Source organism: Acomys russatus, chromosome 25 (assembly GCF_903995435.1).
Source record: "Acomys russatus chromosome 25, mAcoRus1.1, whole genome shotgun sequence".
Taxonomy (NCBI): Eukaryota; Metazoa; Chordata; class Mammalia; order Rodentia; family Muridae; genus Acomys; species Acomys russatus.
In genome coordinates, this window is record NC_067161.1 from 480,950 (window position 1) to 501,440 (window position 20,491).

Consider the following 20,491-nt stretch of genomic DNA (forward strand, 5'->3'; position numbering starts at 1 on the left):
TAGAAGCGAGGTTTGGAAACTTTTCCCCTAGGCCGGGGCGCGGTTCCGCCGAGCGAGGGAGGTGCGGGGCGGCGGGGGGCGGGGGGCGGGGAGGCCACGGAGGCGCGGGCCACTGGCCGGGAAGGCCGACCTGGAGAAGGCCTGCAGGGGGCTCTGTGCGCGCGGTGTCACGCACTCCGGAATACCCGCAGGCCTCCCCTCCTTCACACCGGTTGCATTTATCTGCTCTTGCTGTAGCCCAAGAAGAAACAAAGGAGCAGTTGGTAGGAGAAACTCGGGCATTAGGGAAAAGCTGGTGTCGGGTTACACTTGAAACCGCCCTACCCAAGTCCAAAAGTGCTATACCAGCCCAGAATGCACAAAAACAAGACTGCATAGAAAACGACAAACTTCCGCCCAGCCCACAGCTCCCTTGTCCATCCCACAACTTCACACCGCAAATAGAAGCTTAAACAATGGCTTCTTCTGAGACAGCATAACTTAGTGTGACAGAACTTGACTTTGAATCCTACCCCTGCCACTTATTAGCTGTGTGAGTTTGAGACAAGGTATTTAACTGCTCGTGGGTTGCACAGGGCTAAATTGTAAAACGCTGAGTGCAGTGCTTTGCAAATAGCAAGTACAACATATGCATTAGTTGAATGACCGTGTGTTAAACGACCGCGTCTCAGTCGCAAAGCTAAGTTCTTTTGTGGGCGGTGGTGGCGTTGGTTTTGAGCCAGTCTCATATTGTCCACACTGGCCTCTTACGTGCTGTGTGGGCGACCTTGACGTTTCGGTAGTCTTGCCCCCACCTCCCAAGTGCTGGGGTTATGGGTGTGGGTATGTGTCCCCTGGACACCTGGGCTTTACAAGGATGGAAGGTTTCCAGCATGTTAGGCAAGTGCTCCTCCAAGTGAATCGCATCCCAGTCTTTGCTGGTTTTGCTTTTTGGGGCTGGCCTCACATTCCTGGCATCTTGCCACACTCAGCCTTATTTTAGCTTTATATTTTGCTGGGATCACAGGCTCAGCTAATAATAATTTCTTAACATTAAGACATTTTAATTGCCTAACAGTATTGAGTATTGTTAGGGACAAGGTAACCTTGCAACCTGGTGAATAAGACAGAGAATCTGATCTCAAACAGTTAATGCAGTAAACAGGTACAGATTTTCAGATGACTATCTGAGAGATGGGAGAGCCACGAAAAGGCATGTTTATTTTAATTTTTGGCAGCGCTGGGCTTGAACCTGGGGCTTTGGCCATGTTAGGCAAACACTGTACCATTAAGCTATACCCCCCAGCCTCCTGTGGTTGTTTAAAAGATGAGAAAATAAAGGCAGAGGAAATCCAGTAAGGAACTTAAGGCTGGCCTTTTTGGACACTTACAATTGTGTTCTGACAAGTAATCCCTGCTGCCTCCTGTCAGCGTGACCTTTCTCTAATCTTGCTTTTGAGTCCTCCATAGGTCCTTAAAAGAACCCAAAGGCACAAACAGAAACTCCACTACTTACATTAAACAAATTGAAGAAAGTACTAAACTGTGTTCACTTTTACTTTGTCTGTGTGTATGTGTACACACCACATGAATGTCTGATTCCCTCAGAAGCCAGAGGAGCACACTGAATTCCCCTGGAACCATAGTTACAGATGGTTGTGAGCCATCATGTGAGTGCTGGACACTGAAACTAGGTCCTCTGGAAGAACAGACTCCTCTGAACTGCTGAGCCATCTCTCCATTCCCAACCCTATTCCTCCCACAGTGCTTTGCAGTAAACTTTGAAATACCAGCCACCGATGGGCAGTGGTGGTGCTCCCCTTTAATCCTGGCAGTTGGGAAGCAGAGGCAGGTGTATCTCTGTGAGTTCGAGGCCAGCCTGGTCTACAAAATGAGTCCAGGACAGCCAAGGCTACCCAGAGAAACCCTGTCTCGAAAAACCAAAAATGAAAGGAGAAATATCTACCATCTAAAACCTACATGACAACCTTTTCCTGCTACTTTTAGAATTTTGTTTGATTCATAACCATCATCCTGGTTTATAAACGGAAACATAAGGCAGAAATGTATCTGTACGGATCCTGCCTGTACGGATCCTGTCAAGGCATTTTATCTACTTGGTTGGCAATTTTCACATTTCTCCATAAGGCACTGAAATGCTAATAAGGTCTTATTACGAACAAAGGTTTGGGAAATGGGTTGGTTATTGTGTAAATCCTTACCACCTGCCCCCCTCCCCCAGTCGGCCTGATTGAAATCGAGCCTTTGCCCACTCTAAGCAAGTGCTCTACCACAGACCTATATGTTCAGCTTATTATGCTTCTGAGTCAAAGTCCTTTTAAGTTGCCAGGCTAGACCTAAACTCACCATGTAGCCTAGATAAGCCTTGAACTTGCAATCTTGTCTCTGCCTCTCAAGTAGCTGGGATCAAAGAGCTGAACTACTGTACTTGGCCTTTTTTTTTTTAAAGATTTTTATTATTTTATGTATGCGTGCTCTATCTGCATGTACACCTGCAGGCCAGAAGAGGGCATCAGATCCCAGTATAGATGGTTGTGAGCCACCATGTGGTTGCTGGGAATTGAACTCATGACCTTTGGAAGGGCAGACAGTGCTCTTATCCACTGAGCCATCTCTCCAGGCCTCCCTCTTTTTAAATTCTATTCATTTTCCTTGTAGCTTTTGAGCTGTGACTAAGGAGAGAGTTCAGCTTTCTTCCTCAGATCCTGTTCTCTGGGGGGAAGAGGAGAAGTTTTAGCATAGGTCTTTGAAGACTTGAATCAAATGGAAAATAGCTGGTAAAATTAAAAAAAAAAAGTCTCTGTTATCTTTGTTTCATGAATGTGAAGATTATTATTGAGAAAAAGAAAGAACCTGAAGCTTTTTTTTTTTTTTTTATGAGACAGCGCTTCTCTGTGTAGCTCTAGTTATCCTGGAACTGTACCACCACTTCTGGCTAAAGGAACTGTACCACCACTTCTGGCTAAAACAAAAAGCAAACAAACAAAAAAAAGCAAAAAACAAAACTCTTGAAACTTACTTTAATTAAATAGGAATAAAACTGAAACAGGCATGGCGGCCCAGCGCTCAGGGTCAGAGGCAGGCAGATCTCTGTAAGTTTGAGGCCAGCATGATCTACATACTGAGCTCCAGGACAGCAAGACTATGCAGAAAAACCCTATCTCAGAAAGAGAAAGAGAAAGAATATTAATTTTAAGAAATTAAATCTTGGGCTGGAGAGATGGCTCAGTGGTTAAGAATGCTGCCTGCTCTTCCAGAGGTCCTGAATTCAATTCCCAGCAACCATATGGTGGCTCACAGCCATCTATAATGTGATCTGATGCCCTCTTCTGCAGATAAAGCATTCATATGCAATAAATAAAATAAACAAATCTTTTTTAAAAATTACATCTCTTCATAAGTTTCTCTCCTCTCTCTCTCTCTCTCTCTCTCTCTCTCTCTCTCTCTCTCTCTCTCTCTCTCTCTCTCTCTCTCTGCTTTTGCAGATAAGATATCACCACTATGTGGCTTAGGCTTCTCTCAAACGCATGACCTTCCTACCTAGCTCTCCTTAGTTCTGCAGTGGGGGAAGTTCAGAGGACACTCTCAGATGTTGCGCCTTCCCTTTTGTCTTGATCCTACCCTGAGACCTTCCACCTCCCGTGGCCTGGTAGGTATGCTCTGAGGTTAGGTAAATGTACTGCTTCTGGATTTTTTCCATGGGATCTGGGGATCTGAACTCAGGTTGTCAGGCTTACACGGTGACTAGTTTACCCATTGAGCTATCTGCCCAGCCCTGGAAACATTCTTTTAGAAAGATTAAATTGTACTTCCATTCATCCATCCACCCCCTCCTTGGTCTATGTTTGTCTGTCTGTCTATCTAACTATCTATCTATCTATCTATCTATCTATCATTTACAGGTGTTTTGCCTGCATGTATGTTTCTGTACTATGTGTGTGAAGTGCCCAGGTGGGCCAGAAAAGGGTATCAGATCCCCTGGGAACTGGACTCAACAGACTACTCTAGCCATGTGGACACTGGGAGTAGAACTTCAGGGCAGCAGCAGCAGCACCCCTTCCTCTGGAAGTGCTCTTAACCGCTGGGCCATCTCTCTAACCCTTGGCTTAATTTGTAGAGAAAGTAAAACTGAATCCTTTAAAAAGTATTCATGACAAATTCAGGCGAGGTGGCTCACGCTTGTAATCCCAGCACTCTGGGAGGCAGAGGCAGGTGGATCTCTTGTGAATTTGAGGCCAGCCTGGTCTACAGAGTGAGTCCAGGACAGCCAAGGCTCTGTGTACACAGAACTCCGTCTTGAAAAACAAAACAAAAACAAACAAGAAGTATTCGTGATTCCTCACTTTCTTTAGCTTTTCACTTAGTCTAACTGGCTGGCTTTATTTAGTACATTACCTATGGACCTTAGCATACCTCCTGAGTAGAAAAAAAAAGCCAAAGTCAAAGGAAAATGTTTCTTCCTTCTTTTATGATTTGTAATTAAAAATCTGTTCAAATAACAAGCATCACAGCCAGGTGTGGTGGCGCACACCTTTAATCCTAGCACTTGAGAGGAAGAGGCAGGCGGATCACTGTGAGTTCGAGGCCAGCCTGGTCTACAAAGTGAGTCCAGGACAGTCAAGGCTACACAGAGAACCCTGTCTCCAAAAAAAAAAAAACAAAAAAAAAAAAACAAAAAAACAAAAACAAAAACAAAAACAGCTAGAATATAATGGAGATAAAATAAATACCTACAGAGAGTAACATTACTTGTTGAGACGCTGAAAAAATAAATAAATGAACAACTGGAATCTTTTTCATCTGTTTCAGTTCTCCCTTAGAAAATTCTTACCCCAACACAGACACAATGGTGTTCTTAGCAGTAACACACACCTAAGCATGCCGTCACTGTGTGCCTTCTAGAGAATTTAATAGAAACACAAAGGATTCTTCAACTACATGTCTGAACTTGCCCTCCTGACCCTGGTTGACAATGATGCCAAAGTCTCAAAATGAACGCACTACATACCTGGAGATTCAAGAGGAAAATGTTGGCAATTTCAGCTTCCTAATTAATTAGCAAAGTTTATTTGTTTCCTGGCAGTTTTAAGTAGAAACTATTTAAAAGTATTACTCAGCAGCACATTCTAAATTGTGCCTACATTTAGATAATATTTCCCCCTAATTTGCAACAGGAAATAGCAAACAGCTGGCGACTTTAGAAATAATTTCCCCCTACTGAATCCTGAAAAGGCGTGGTGGATGGAGCCCGCCTTTATTTCTCTCACTTGGGAGGCATAGGCAGATGGATCTCTGAGTTTGAGACTACTCTGGTCTACAGAGAGTTCCACAAGGACAGCCATGGCTACACAGGGAAACCCCGTCTCAAAAAACAAACAAAACTAAACACAACAAAACAAATCCAACTCATATTTAGGTAAAATAAAAGTGAAGATTTCAAAGCTCAACTGGGGGTGAGGGTGGGGATACAGAGCGTGGTTTACCCATTTAAAACACAAAGTATTTTTGATTCACAAAATTTTTATAGCTTTAACGTCTTCATTTTGGTGCTCAACCTGTCGCCTGAAAAGTATTCATTTGTAACAAAGCACTGGGTTTATTAAAAGAAAAAGTTTGCCACACAGGGCAAATGCCTTTAATCCATAGCCCTCAGAAGGTGAGTTCGAGGCCAGCGTGGTGTACAGACCAAGTTCCAGGATAACCCTGGGCAATGCGAGGGAGATGCTGTTTCCAAAAAGGGGGAAATGGGTAGGATATCATGTACTCTTACTTGTTGGTGACAATATTCAGCAGCAGTGTTTGCATGACTTTATCTGCGCCAGCTGGGCCGAAACTGCGAGAGGCAGAAAATTGCCAAAAGACCATTTGGCAGGTCTTACTGTTCTTTCTCCACTTGCCACTAGGTTGCAGCAAAAGATGTTTTGCAAACAGGCACGATTTAATTGGTAAAAAATAAAGGGCTATCTACCACGTGACGAGTCAGACGTTAAAACGCCTTCAAACACTTTATTTCACATTAATCTTGTTTCATTCGCTCTCCCCCTCCCAAGACGTTTAAGAGCCTGGACCTTAGCAAATCCCATTAGGCAGGCTTTTTCTCGTCTCCATCACAAAAAGCCTCCCCGTCCTCCATCTGGAGGCTCCATTCGACCTGGTGTCATCAAGACAGAGCTGAGGACTCCTAAACTGGGGGCTCACGTTAAAAAAAATGAGGCTGCCCCCCAGGGAAAGACTCTATTTAGGGGTTTATCGGGAGGGGACTGAGCCTGACGAGGCTGCAGGGCCGCGAGGCCCCGCCCCCCCCAGTTCCCATCGTGCCCCGCGCGGAGAGGGCGCGGAGGCGAGGGCGGGGCGGAAGAGAAGACTGGGCGAGATGCGAGGAGAGGCGGACTTAGAGAGAGGATGGGAGGAGCGAGTTAATGGGCGGGGCGCGGACAGGGTAGAAATGGGCGGAGGGAGGCGTGCCTACGGGGAGGAGCAGAGGAAGGGTGTGGCGCTATGGACGGAGAGGTGAGGCGGAGAGGAACGGAGACGGGGCGGCGCTAGTAAGTTGAGAAGCGTTTTTTTAGTTTTACGACAGGGGCGGGACGGCGTGGAAGCGGAAGCGGAAGTGGAGGGTGCGCTTGGCGGCGGCGGCGGGAGCTGCGGAGTCGGGAATCAAAATAAAGGGCCTGGGGGGCGGGGGGGGGAAGGCGGCGGGGTCGGAATGTGAGCGGAGAAGGAGCTGGCGGCTGAGGTGAGTCCTCTGGTCCCTGTTGGGACTCCGCGGGCGGTCCGGGCGCTCTGGCTGGCAGCGCACCTGGCCTGGGAACGGCGCCTTCTTCCCCAGACGGATGCTTCTGGGATCGGAGGACCCAGACTGGGACCCGCCGAAGGGGCCGCGGGAAAAAGTCCCGTCTCCTTTGCCCGCCCGGTTTCTTCCGGGGCGTTTTGCTCCCCGCTGGCGCCTGCCTCCCTGCTCGCTCCCGGGCCCTCCAGCTGTCAGTAGCAACCTTCGCTGGGTGTGCAAAGTTGGAAAGTTGAGAAAGGGACAGTGGTGGGGCTGCGTCCCTTTTTTGTTTTTGTAGCCTCTTAGCAGCTCCTTTGGATACAGCGTCGGTTTCAGACACTCCTCCCATTAATGTTAGCATGAACGTCTTGGTACACTTTTTTAAGAGTTTGCTAAGCACCTTTCTGGTGTAACCTGGGGCTTTCTAGTTGTACTAGTATCTTTTGGAGTCCCCAGGATCTTCCTGTTCCGTATGCAAGGAAATAGCCGGCTAAATCGTTTTCCTTTACATTTCGTGAGTTCTACATTTGCCCGGCGTTCGTCTGTTGACATTTGTGAGGCACAGCGGTGTTGCTGGGTTCAGGGGATACTGTAGTGAATGACAAAATACAGGCAGTGCTGTCATGGCATATTCTAATGGTGGAGAAAAATAGAACATCAAGTAGTCGTTTTAGGTAAAAGGTAGAAAACAAACAAATACGTAGAACCGGTGAAATGGAATAGCACACTATGGGAGTTTGCGGCAGGGAGAGGCCATTTGAGAAATAATTCATCTTCAGGTATCATTCTTATCACCAAACCACACATAACTCTGTAAGTAAGGGGATTGTGATGATTATCAGACTCACAGGAGATGAGCCTTATGTTTAGAAAGATGACATGCCCACAGCTGCACAGATAGGAAGGTGGCCTTGAGGACTAACGTGCAGGCAGCATAATGTCACAGGCTGCATTCTCAGCCAGTGTTTGAGTTGCTCAAAGATTGAGAATAACAGACGGGAAGACTCCCATCAGAGCTTCCTCTGGCTGATTCAGTTGCTTAAGTGGAATTCCTAGGAATATTTGGGAAAATTTTAGGCTGCGGGCCACACTAAAATTTTCTTATATTTATTTGTGCTGAATACTCTGTGTCCATTTCTCTCTCCCTCCCTCCCTCCCTCCCTCCCTCCCTCTCCCTACCTCCCTCCCTCTCTCTCCCTACCTACCTATTGACAAAGTCTCACTGCGTAATCACCACTGCCTGGAACTTTCTTTATAACCCAGGCTGCCCTTAAGCTTGAAGCTATCCTCCTGCCTCTGCTTCTTGTGCCACCACTCCTGGTTCTCTGACTGAGCGATGTTGTGGGCACCTTGGTGTAGAAAGCGGTAGGTGAGCCTTTTGACCTCAAGCTGCCTATGAAGCTTCATTACATGTCTGTTCCTCAGTTAAGTGTTAGACATGGGAGTTCATTTTTAGGATTTGGCTTTGAAGAGGTCTGAGCATGCTGAAATGACAAACACTGAATCACATCACAGCTCTTAAGAAGAAGAGTGGAGCATGTTGGGTGATACACAGCCTCATTTTTGTGGGAGGATTGTGTTTTGTTTTGTTTGAGACAGGGTTTCTCTGTGTAGTCTTGGCTGTCCTGGAGCTCTCTGTAAGGCTGGCCTCAATTTACACAGATCCGACTGCTTCTGACTCCTTAGTACTGGGATTAAATGCATGTGCCATCAACCCGGTGTAACCTGAATTTAATTATAAAAACAGGTATTGTAATTTAAACAGCGATGATAGTTAACTTCTTCTCCCAGATTATTTTCAGCTGTGTACTAGATCAATTTTCTGCTAATTCCTTCATTCATCATATAATTACTTTGTGATTACCACAAAATAGGCCTTGGACTGAGTACAAGATACGGTGATGAAATGGGTAGAGCATACATCACTTTCTAGGTTACTTTCTACAATGTTGTATACAGACAAGGAAACAACCTTCTTCTTTTTTATTTTTTTCCCCCTTCCTTCTTTCCCTACTTTGCTTTCTTCCCTCTTTGCCTCTCTTTCTCGCTGGGATTGAACCTAGAACTTTCACCATACATCACCATCTATAAACAGAAACTTAAGTTTTATAGTTTCAGCACACTGGCCAAATAGTAACTATATTGGACGTTACAACGGGATCATGTGGCAAAGACTCCAGTCTCAACTACAGTACAACTCAGCCATAAATAATATTTAAATGAAGGAGTGTAGCTGTCCTAATGAAGCTTTATAGATATTAAAGTTCAAATTTCATGTTTAAGGACACTTTCTCAGGATTTTTTTTTTTTAAAAATCATAACATATTTAAATACAGGTGTGTTGTTGTGTTGTGGCTCACCCCTGTAATCTCAGCATCTGGAAGGTTGAAGCAGGAGGATTGTTACAGGTTTGAGGCCAGCTTTCAGGAGTACAGAATCAGCTCCTGTTCAGGAAAAACTAGATAGATAAACACACACAGGCACACAGGCAGCTGGCTGCTTGGCTGGCAGACCATAGTTTACTTGAAGTACGTTATGAACCATTCTTCCCTTACCCTGTCATGAAAATATAAAATCTCTTGGAAGCATCTTACCAGATACAGCTGAAAGAAATCATCTTCTACATGATGAGATGAATTCTCTGATAAAATAATCTCTGCAAAGGGCCAGGGTTGGGCCGTTGTGGCAAGACTTACAAATACGGTTTAGTTGTTCTCACCGCTGCTAGCTTTCGTCCTGCCCAAAGAGTGTGCATTGGCTTGGCCTTTGGTGTACTAAGACCCATAAGAAACGCTGGGGTAAAGTGTATCTATGGGCTCTGACTTCCTTAATTGGTGGATGTTTGGTGATCCAGGCTATTACATTGCTTTTTCATTGTAAACAAACCAAGAAATCATTTGCATGGCTTTTCTGGTAGAAGAGAACTCAAAGTCCTCAGAGGTCATTTCATTTGGCCCCTCTGTGCTCATATTGGGCAAAGAAAGGTTGATACTGTGGCTGTTCTTTTACTAAGATTAGATGTTCTCTGCTGGTAACTTTTTTGCTCTCCTAAGCAGAACTTGTAGAAAGAAGTGCTTGAAAGTTAAAAACTATAGGCTGGGCGTGGTGGCCCACACCTTTAATCCCAGCACTAGGGATGCAGAGTTCGAGGCCAGCCTGAATTACATAGTGAGTTTCAGGATATCAAGTGCTACACAGAGAAACCCTATCTTGAAAAACAGAACAAAAAAAAAAAAAAAGAAAAGAAAAGAAAAACTACAGGAGAGTCTGCTTAGAGCCCAGAGGCTTATTTCAGCCAAGTGAAGAGGGGTATTCTCACCTAGAACTGCACAGTACCTGTGCTTTGGCTCTGTCCTTCAAGCATGGCCATGTCTTAAAAATAAATAGGACTCATCTATAGTCCATTCTCATTTGAAAAGTTGTCGTGGCTGGGGATGACTCGGTAGGTAAAGTGCTTAGTGAGTAAGCATGAGGTCCTGAGTTCGTTCCCTTGCACCTGTGAAAGCTGGGTGTGCTGCTGACATGCTTGTAATCCCAGTGCTGGGGAGATAGAGACAGGCGGATCCCAAAGGGGCTAGCATAATTGGTGGCGAGCTCTATGTTTATTGAGAACCTTGTCTTTAAAGAAAAGGGAGAAGACGAGGAGGGAGAGGGCTGGAGTGATGGTTTAGTGGGTAAGAGCACTGGCTTCTCTTCTGGAAGACCTAAGTTCAATTCCCAGCACCCACATAGCAGCTCACAACTGTCTGTTAACTCCAGTTCCAGAGGATCTGGCACCTTCACACAAACATACATGCAGACACAACACCAATGCACATAAAATTTTAAAAAAAAAATTAAGAAGAAAGGTAGTGTGCCTGCAGGGTGGATACCAGGAAGATTGTGGTCATAGAGTTAAGAAAAGGAGAGACAGGTGATCAGTGATCAAAAAGCAGCTGCTGTCCCATCAGCTGTTCCTCCCCTACCTGCCGAAGGTCCTTGAACCCCCAGGCCTCTGGCTTGGCTGTCATTCCCCATCGGAACTGAGGAAGACACCCAAGGCTGACCTCTGGTCTATACACATGTAAGAGCGTCCCCCGACCTCCCATATATGTATATGTTCATGTGGTGTGTGCATATGTGCATGTATGCAGGTGCACATGCACATATGCACACGTGTGTAGAAACCACAGTTTTGTTTTGAGTATCTTCTTCATCCTCATCATTCACTACTTTAGTTTTTAAAAAATTACATTTATGTGTGAGTCATTCTCTTGCTTAACTTGGAGCTGATGGGTTTTGCTGGGTAGGGTAGCCATTGAATTCTAGGAATTTCCTGTTCCTTCCTCCTCAGTGCTAGAGGTACAGTTGTATGGCTGGCTTTTATTAAAGTGCTGAGGATCTGAGTTCAGGCCTTCATCCTTGTATGGCAGATATTTTTCTCAACCATCTCCCAGCCTCAGATCATAGATTCTTTTTTTTTTTTTTTTTTTTTTTTTTGGTTTTTCAAGACAGGGTCTCTCTGTGTAGCCTTGGCTGCCCTGGACTCGCTTTGTAGACCAGGTTAGCCTTGAACTCACAGTGATCTGCCTGCCTCTGCCTCCAAGTGCTGGGAATAAAGGCGTGTGCCACCACGCCCAGCCTCATAGATTCTTTTTTCTAAATTAAATTTAAATAGTTACAGTCAGGCAACTTTACCAAATTTTAGAAGCCTGTGGTGAGCTAGGGTATCCATGCTGTCTTTGTTCTTTAAGGCCTGTCTCTTTGAGACTCATTGCACCACAAGTTCAGCTGGGTCTCACATTTAACATTACATAATGGGTACCCGTGCAAAGAAGTAACATAAACGTTGACTCATTTTTAACAGGGTGGAAGAATGAGAGAAAAGAAAGATGAAAGAATGTTGAACCACGTTGTCTGGCAATGTGATGGAAGGGAACGGAACTAAGGACCCTTGCAGCAGAACACTGGGATGGCTTCACCAAGATAACGATGCTAAGGCGTGGCTTTGGAAATTCTCTGGTTGCTTTTCTCATCCTGAGCAGACGCTGCCTCTTAGTTCCCAAACGGTAACTGCGTGCAAGGCATAGCACACTGAGTAGATGACAGGCACAGGTGCTCTGGGACAGTCTCTCCTGTCCATATCACCCCCTGCACATTTTTATAATCTCACACTTGCTCAACTGTGTATTCCACTCTGAGTAGCATAGGTTTTAAGTGTTTACAATTGGGGAGAACTTGGTTTCTTATTATAAGTCCCAAATTCCAAAGCTTACGTAGTAAAATCAATGAAAAGTCTAATATAAATTACATTTAACTATACTTTCTTTTTTTTTTTTTTTTTTTTTTTTTTTTTTTTTTTTTTTTTTTGGTTTTTCGAGACAGGGTTTCTCTGTGTAGCCTTGGCCATCCTGGACTCACTTTGTAGACCAGGCTGGCCTCGAACTCACAGCGATCCACCTGCCTCTGCCTCCCGAGTGCTGGGATTAAAGGCATGCGCCACCACGCCCGGCTCTAACTATACTTTCTTAAGTGGCTTTGGAGATAAGTTTTCCTTATATAGTCCAGGCTGGCTTGGAATTATGATCCTTCTGCCTTGGCCTCCCAAGTTCAGGATTATAGACAGGTGTGAGCACTGTCCCTGGCTCGCCATCTTAGTAAATTAGAAAAGATTGGCAGTACCTTTCTGTTCAGGATTTCTTATGAATATTGAAGTCTGTTACTACTTTTCCCTTTTGGTGGTGCTGGGTTTGAACCACCAGTGGTTAGTTCTAATCACTGAGTCTTTGTGCTGGTCACAGTGTAAGAGCTGCACTAAAGCTTCAGTGACTCCTCGGAGCTATCAGCAGCACACGTGGGCCCTTTGGGCAGATGGCTGGTTTCACTAAAACCCTCACTAAAACCCTTTATTTGGCACCTACAGGAATAAATGAAAGGAAGCCACTTGCTTATAAACTACCTTCCTCAAATGCTGTCTGTGAAGTCATGGTTTGCATACCTCAGTTTTCTTTAGATAGCGCTTTGAATCAAGGGGAAGTTATAGTTCCTAAGGGCTGTGTGGTTAGTGTGGTTTGCTAAAACTGCACACAGAGCTCCCTGCCTGACTGTCTCAGAATTCTGACAACAGCATTAGTTTTAGTTGTATGTTTCTTTAGTTGCCTTCCTGCAGCTCTCCCTGAGGATTGTCCCTGATCTTAGCTGGATGCTGTTCTATTTGTTCAGTTATGATTGAGTATAAACAGAGGTGAACGTTGTTTTCCATTTCTTGCTGTAGTAGTGTATGAAAGACCAAAACACAGTGGCCTCCAAAAACTGACTTTTGTTCTGCTCTTCTTTCCTCAGAAAGAGTACATGGAGAACAAGAAAGCTGCTGTGGAGTTAAAGGATATACCATCTCCCCTTCATGTTGGCTCTAAACTTTTCCCAGCAGTTCCACTTCCTGATATTCATTCTCTTCAACAACCTAAAGTACAGCTCTCAGCTGTTCCCAAAGTAAGCTGCTGTGCTCATTGCCCTAATGAACCCTCCACTTCACCCATGCGTTTTGGTGGTAGTGGTGGTGGTGGCAGTAGTGGAGGTTCTGGGAGCTTGATTCACACGGGCTCACTCTTAGACTCACCAAGCGCCGGGACAGTCACGTGTCAAGTAGGGTCAGGGTGTGCTTTGCAGTCCGTGTCTTCACTGCAGAATGCCTCTACTAGGAACAACATGGTGGGTCTTGCGAGTGACTTCCCCAGCATGTGTGTAGAAAGTAACGTACCTTCCTGCAAGCACCTGCCGTGTTGTGGGAAGCTCCATTTCCAGTCATGTCACAGTAATGTGCACAAGCTGCATCAGTTTCCGACTCTCCAGGGCTGCACCTCTGCTGGCTATTTCCCCTGTTCTGATTTCCCAAGCGGGGCTCCCAGGCATTTGGAAGAGCGCCTTTCCCAGTCAGAGCTCACACCTCACTTGTGCACCAACTCTCTTCACCTAAGTGTGGCACCACCGGTTTGTTTAAAGGGCTCACTGTACTGTGAAGACTGTCTAAACAAGGTCTGTATCTTTTATTTTTTATCTTGGGGCAGATGAGGTTTGGTTCTGTTTAGAAATGGCTCTATCTTGCTATGTATGTCTTTACTGCGCATGGGTTTGAAGATTCTTCATGATGTAGATCACGCTCCATCGCATAGCTGCTTCTGGTACTGAAAGATGCAAAAGGTAACATGGGAGACCATCCAGAAAAGTCAGTGTAGTTAAACACTTGTAGCTGGTGCTTTTAAAACCTCAGGTCACAGAAAGCCGTGTCCTACAGGACAGCTTAGTTGCAGAGTCCATGATGCATTTTACCCTTCTCTAGGATGCACTTAGTCGCCTTCTTACAACTTACACTCAGCTTATACATGGGGCTGTTCATAGCAGGACAGTAACTATACATTATCTTTTTGTAATATGAGGACCTTGAAACTTGGCCTCAGTCACACTAGTGTTCAAAGGAATGCTTTCCTGCCATTTATAGAAGGTGCATGTAAGATCTCCTTCATAGCAGATGCATGTCCCAGATTGGAAAGGACTAAGCATTTTAGCAGGTTCCTGATCATTTCAAGTTGCTTCTTGAGATGAGACTGTGGATTGGTAGCTGGTCATTCTCATAAAGATTATATGAAAATGCACTTTATCAGAGATTACCAGGTAGGAAGGTAAAATTCTTAGAATGATGTTTTCAGTTGTATATGAATCTAGGTTCTGTACTGATGTATCTAAAATGTCCTCCTTTTTAAAAAATGTTAAAACAGCCAGCAAGAAATAGTATAATTGATGCTGCTAAAATCTGGCCAAATATACCACCTCCAAGTACTCAGCCTGCACCCCGAGCTATCCCTCTGTGTAATGGCTGTGGAACAAAAGGGATGGAGAAGGAGACCTCATTGTTGTTGGCAACCAGTCTAGGCAAAGCTGCTTCAAAATTTGGTAAATAACTTGGTGTAGCATAAAAATTGCATTTAAATTGTCTCTTTCTTTTTTTTTAAGGCTATTTATTTTTATATTATGCATATGAATATTTTGCATGCATGTATGTAAGTGTACTGTATGTGAGCCTGGTACTTGCGAAGGTCAAAAGAGGCCACCGCATCCCCTGGAACTGGAATACAGCGATTGTCAGCTACCATGTGTGCGGTAGGAACTGAACCTCTGCAAGAGCAGCAAGTGTTCTTGTCTACTGAAACACCTTTACAGCCTCCGTTTGAGTTGTTTTCAGCATCTGACACAAATGTATTTAACTGCCTGTAAAAATCCCCTTGTGATTCTAAGGGTGCCTTTGCGTTTTGAAGTGTATGTGAGCCTTCCTTTCCCTCTGTTTATAGCCTGAGGCTATGTGAGACCAGAGTCTGTATAGGACGATGGGGATTGTATTACACAGCTTCAGTGCTGTAAGAGACTTGGGCTCACTTAGGTTGTGTCTTTTCTTTCTTTTTTTGAGACAGGGTCTTTCTATGTAGCCCTGGCTGTCCTTGAACTTGCTTTGTCAACCAGGCTGACCTCAAACTCACAGAAATCCATCTGCCTGTGCCTCCCAAGTGCTGGGACTAAAGGCGTGTGCCACCACCACCCAGCTGTAGTGCCTGATTATTAATAGTATTTCAAACCTGAGAGTTCACAATCAAAATTATTTCCCTAAAAATTGGTAACTGCAATATTTTATTGAAGAAAACATCTCTGAAAGGTTAAACCAGATGTTCATGATGTATCAGAGTAGTTTAAAGTAAGAAGCAATGCCAGTTTCAATTTGTGGTCTCTTCAGTGCTCTTCCATATGCACCAGGAAGCCAGGCCTGCACTGAGGTGGAAGCGGGTCCAGGGACTTGAGCATCCACTCAGTTTCTGGTAGTCGTTGGAGAAGCACCATGGGTCAGCAGGAGATGCAGTCACACTGAAACTTAAGAGTTGTTGTGGGCATGGCACCATTGATTTGTAGGTTTGTTGCTACTAAAAATATAGGCGTGGTCTCAATATATCTCTGGTTTTTTATTGCGCTAGCCAGTGAAGTTAGTATTCTTAAACTTAATAGCAAGCAATAACTCGGTGTTTCTGTTATAGAATGATGGGTAGTTACCTATTGTATTTTAGCTTGCTGTTTCTTTTACACTTTGTGTAACTGGAAGTATTAACATTTCTTAGGGTCACCAGAAGTGGCAGTCACTGGACAGGTGCTGGAGACCCTCCCCCCCATTGGAGTTTTCTGGGATATTGAAAACTGCTCCGTTCCCTCTGGCCGGTCAGCAACAACTGTTGTACAGAGAATCCGTGAAAAATTTTTTAGAGGACACAGAGAAGCAGAGTTTATCTGTGTGTGCGACATCAGTAAAGAAAACAAGGAAGTTATTCAAGAGCTGAATAATTGCCAGGTAAAAGAATTTCTGGTTTTTTTAAAGGTTTTATTTTGTTTTGTTTTGGTTTGGTTTTTGAGACAGGGTTTCTCTGAGTAGCCTTGGCTGCCCTGGACTTGCTTTGTAGACCAGGCTGGCCTCGAACTCACAGCGATTTGCCTGCCTCTGCCTCCCAAGTGCTGGAAGTAAAGGCGTGCGCCACCACGCCTGGCTTGCTTTTTAATATATGTAATCTCCTGGATCCAGAGCAGTGGCTCAGCAGTTAAAAGCACCGACTGTTCTTCCAGGGGACTGAAGTTCAGTCCCTAGAACCCACGTGGTGGCTAACTTCAGTTCCAGGCATCCTATATCCTCTTCTGGCCTCTGCAGGTGCCAGGCACACATGTGGTACATAGACATACCCACATACGAACACACATAAGAAAATTTGAAAGTAATGAAATTTTAAAAAATGTTTATCTGAGCCGGCCACAGTGGTGTACACCTGTAATCCCAGCACTCTGGGAGGGAGAGGCTAGCCTGGTCTGCAAATGGAGTCCAGGACAGCCAAGGCTACAAAGAGAAAACTTGTCTCCAAAAAAACCAAGCTAATCAGCTGTGGTAGCAGAATAAGTACATGTTATTACTTGGGTTGTTTTGTTTAAAATCCCAAATCCAGATTGAGTTAGTGATGTTATTGTTTTTGTTTTCAAATGAGGAAAGGCACACACAGTTTTTCCTAGGATGCTGAAATTTAAGCATTTGATCTTTCAATAACTCTGCTTGTACCCTGATGCTCTGTGCTGTAGTGGCTGCGTATGCTGTCTGGTTTGGCTTCATTTCTGCTCTCTGTCTGAGCCGAACATACAGAATGGATGTAGTATTTGCAATTTACAGTTGAAATTGAGGCTCTAAGAAACCACTTTCTTATTGTGTTGCCAATAAATGAAAGAATTAGAGTAATTATGTATTTAGAGACAAAGTCTCACCAGATAGCTCTGGCTGGCCTAGAATTTGGTATGTAGGTAAGGCTAGCCTTGAACTCACAGATCTGCCAATCTCTGTCTCCTGAGTGCTGAGATTAAAGCATGAACCACACTACATTCAGCATTAAGAACTAAGTTTAAATCAAGTCAGGCTGACCTCAAAGCTAAAGATAGAATCCAAATGTTTTGACTCTTAGGTAAATAATGCCATTGGCATTTCATATTTTTGCATAGAATTATATATTTATGTACAACATACAAATATATATATATATTATATCTATATTGCATATCTATGATACATATACTTACACAAACTGGAGACAGCTTTGTTTACGTGTAATAGTCTTAACAGGAGTCAGTGTTTTTGGCTTCCACGGGGATGTTATTCCCTCTTCCATCTGTCATGCAGCCCCAGATCCTGTAGGGATCAGACAGTAGACGACACAGGTGGTAAAATGCAATCCCACAGTGTACCTTAACCTTACCATTTGCAGATTGTGGCCAAGATGTATTATGGGAAGCTTGGTGACTTGGAATTTGATTTTCTTTTCCTACTTTTTTTCTACAGGGGGATAAAAGAAGTTCAAAAGCAATTAGAAACGAGACTTGGGACACTAATTTCTCCACTTTTTGTGTGGAGGACTAGTTCTGAAACTACTGAGATCCAGTTATAACTGTCTCATTCCCAACAATAATACTCGAAGAGCTTCTTCCCTTGTGTGTTATCCACTAGGGGCCAGGCGGAGCATTTCTGTAATCCCAGCATTCTGGAGGCTGAGACAGGAGGGTCCAAGAATTTAAGGCTAGCCTGGGTTACACAGTGAGACCTTGTTTAAAAAATTGTGGGCTAAGTATGTGGCAGTTTTCTAACCCTAGTTCCTGTTCAATGACCCTTTTATAATGGCCACAGGTAACCGTTGCTCACATAAATGCTACTGCAAAGAATGCTGCTGATGATAAACTCCGCCAGAGCCTGCGAAGGTTCGCAAATACGCACACTGCTCCAGCTACTGTGGTTCTTGTGTCAAGTAAGTGTCAAAGCGTCTGCTAGTTTCAGCCACACTCATTGCACGAGAATTATCAGAAATGTACAAGAATCGTAGAGAGGTGAAAACAGGGCATGTAGTGATGATTGTTGACAACTGTTGAGGGAAACAGCTGAGCCTACAGCCTGGTGTGGTGGCTTATCCCTATAATCCCAGCGTGTAGGAGGCCAAGGCAGGAGGCTCGTAAGTGAGGGCCAGCTTGGGCTACATAGTAAGCACTTGATAGAAAAACATTAAGAGAGAAGAAAAAGAGTTGGAATTTTTAGATGTTCTCCATGAGTTATTGGAGGGCCAGTTTATTTAATAAAATGGTTTGCTTTGGGTAGGGGTAAGTATTTTCTCTCCCTCAATTTTTTGGGGTTTTTGTTGTTGTTATTGTTGTTGCTGTTCTTGGTTGGTTGGTTTTGGTTTTTCGAGACAGGGTTTCTCTGTGTGGCATTAGCTGTCCTGGACTCACTTTGTAGACAAGGCTGGCCTTGAATTCACAGAGATTCACCTGCCTCTGCCTCCCCGAGTACTGGGATTAAAGGTGTGTGCTATGCCCGGCTCATAATTATAACTTAAAAATGCAAGATGAATATTTTTCAGATTTTCATTTCCCCAACGTGTTAATACCTACTTCTTGTTATATTAGAAGGAAGCTATGTCTTGGGTGTGTGATATGATTGTCCTGTCATGTTACCTCTTCACAGGAAAATGTGTTCCAATCAAAAAGGGGAGAGTAGCTGAGTCTAAGGCAGTCCTGCCTGTCTGCTTGGTCATGCCACTAACCATCCAGGGCTGTCTCTATTGAGTGTTTCTAATATTTGTCTCTTCTTTCAGCTGATGTCAATTTTGCACTGGAGCTCAGTGATCTGCGGCACAGGCATGGCTTCTACATCATTTTGGTGCATAAAAACCAGGCCTCTGAAGCCTTGTTACACCACGCTAACGAGTTGATCAGATTTGAGGAGTTCATTTCTGATCTGCCTCCCAGGTTACCGCTGAAGATCCCTGTGAGTAGGTTTCCGCTGCTTTTTCTGTTTTCTGTGGTAGAGTTTGGAGACTGAGGGACCACACCACCCTTGGTAAGGGGTCACCAGGGCTAGGGGTACGTTTCTTTGTAAGAGGTGGATCAGAGTTTGAAATAACCTTGGAAACCTCACATTCTTGTCTTGAACAGATACAGATGAGTTTTCTTTTCTTTCTTTTTTTTTTTTTTTTTTTTTTTTTTTTTTTTTTTTTTTTTTTGGTTTTTTGAGACAGGGTTTCTCTGTGTAGCCTTGGCCATTTTGGACTCACTTTGTAGATAAACCAGGCTGGCCTCAAACTCAAGCAATCTGCCTGCCTCTGTCTCCTGAGTGCTGGGATTAAAGGCATGCACCACCACACCTACTTCAGATGAGTTTTCTTTAATGGTTTTCAAACTTGTCTAGAGAACCAGCTTTGGGTTTACCTCACTAACCATTGCCCCCAAGGCTAGAGGTACTTTGTATCATATGGATGAAACAGTGGAGGAAGAATTATTGTTTTGCTCCCAGGTATTATGGGTAGAAAGCATAGCAAGAGTTTACACGCTTGTGTGTCTGCCTTCAGATAAACAGAGCAATTGTGAATCTCTTAGGTACTTTTTTTTTTCCCTAAGCTGCAGCAGGCCGTAGAGACTGCTTTTTGCAGTGTTTTTCTTGTCATGCATGGGTGCCATTGGATGTTATAGGTCATACATACTAGGAGAGTGTAAGCACATTCCCAGGAGCAGCATTCTGTTAGAATTCTGTTATCATTCTGTTAGAATTGATTTGGAATAAGGGTGATTGCCACAGTGTTGAGCCATGTGTCTATTTGTACATGTTTGGGAATGCATGTGTAACTCTGAAAGAAATTCTAACAGTGATAGAAAGGCCCTCTAGTGTAGGTGTTCCAGGAGGATGACAGTCTTGTACAGTAAATCCATTTTAAATATATAATTTAATAACTTTACAGTTGGCAGGTGTACTTTATAAATGATCCTGTGCAACCCATACTGTGACATATACCTGTAATCTCAGCATGTAGAAGTTAGGAGCAGGGTATCAAAAGTTCCAGGACAACCTCGGTTGGATAGTCCTGTCCCACCAGAGCATCCAGTGTTCTCACGGGAGGTAGAAGTTAGTGCTTAGGGAGGAAGCAGGTTGACAGCAGAGCAGAGGCTAAGCTCAGATCTTCCAGCCCACCTGCTAGTCCTAGGTGCCAGCAAGCCCAGCTTCTGCCATAGTCAAAACTATGTGAGGGACAATCCACAGTTGGAGGTTGCAGACTGTGGAGACCTGTGGCTGCAGCTGTATTACCTGCCTTGTCTTCCATATCTGTCTTGTGCTCTCTAACTGTAAATGCCATTAAATCA

The 20,491-nt window shown here is 44.2% G+C and overlaps 1 protein-coding gene across 1 annotated transcript in view; it reads left to right on the top strand.

The window, feature by feature from the left end:
• Nucleotides 1-6,675: 6,675 nt before the first annotated feature.
• The window catches only part of Marf1 (meiosis regulator and mRNA stability factor 1), a 45,137-nt gene continuing 31,321 nt past the window's right edge, over nt 6,676-20,491 (top strand). The window contains exons 1-7 of the mRNA XM_051168333.1: nt 6,676-6,736; nt 11,616-11,817; nt 13,091-13,783; nt 14,524-14,698; nt 15,907-16,133; nt 17,994-18,111; nt 18,952-19,124. Coding sequence (XP_051024290.1) covers nt 11,677-11,817; nt 13,091-13,783; nt 14,524-14,698; nt 15,907-16,133; nt 17,994-18,111; nt 18,952-19,124 — 1,527 coding nt within the window. The 5' untranslated portion in view covers nt 6,676-6,736; nt 11,616-11,676. The remainder of the gene's footprint in view (nt 6,737-11,615; nt 11,818-13,090; nt 13,784-14,523; nt 14,699-15,906; nt 16,134-17,993; nt 18,112-18,951; nt 19,125-20,491) is intronic.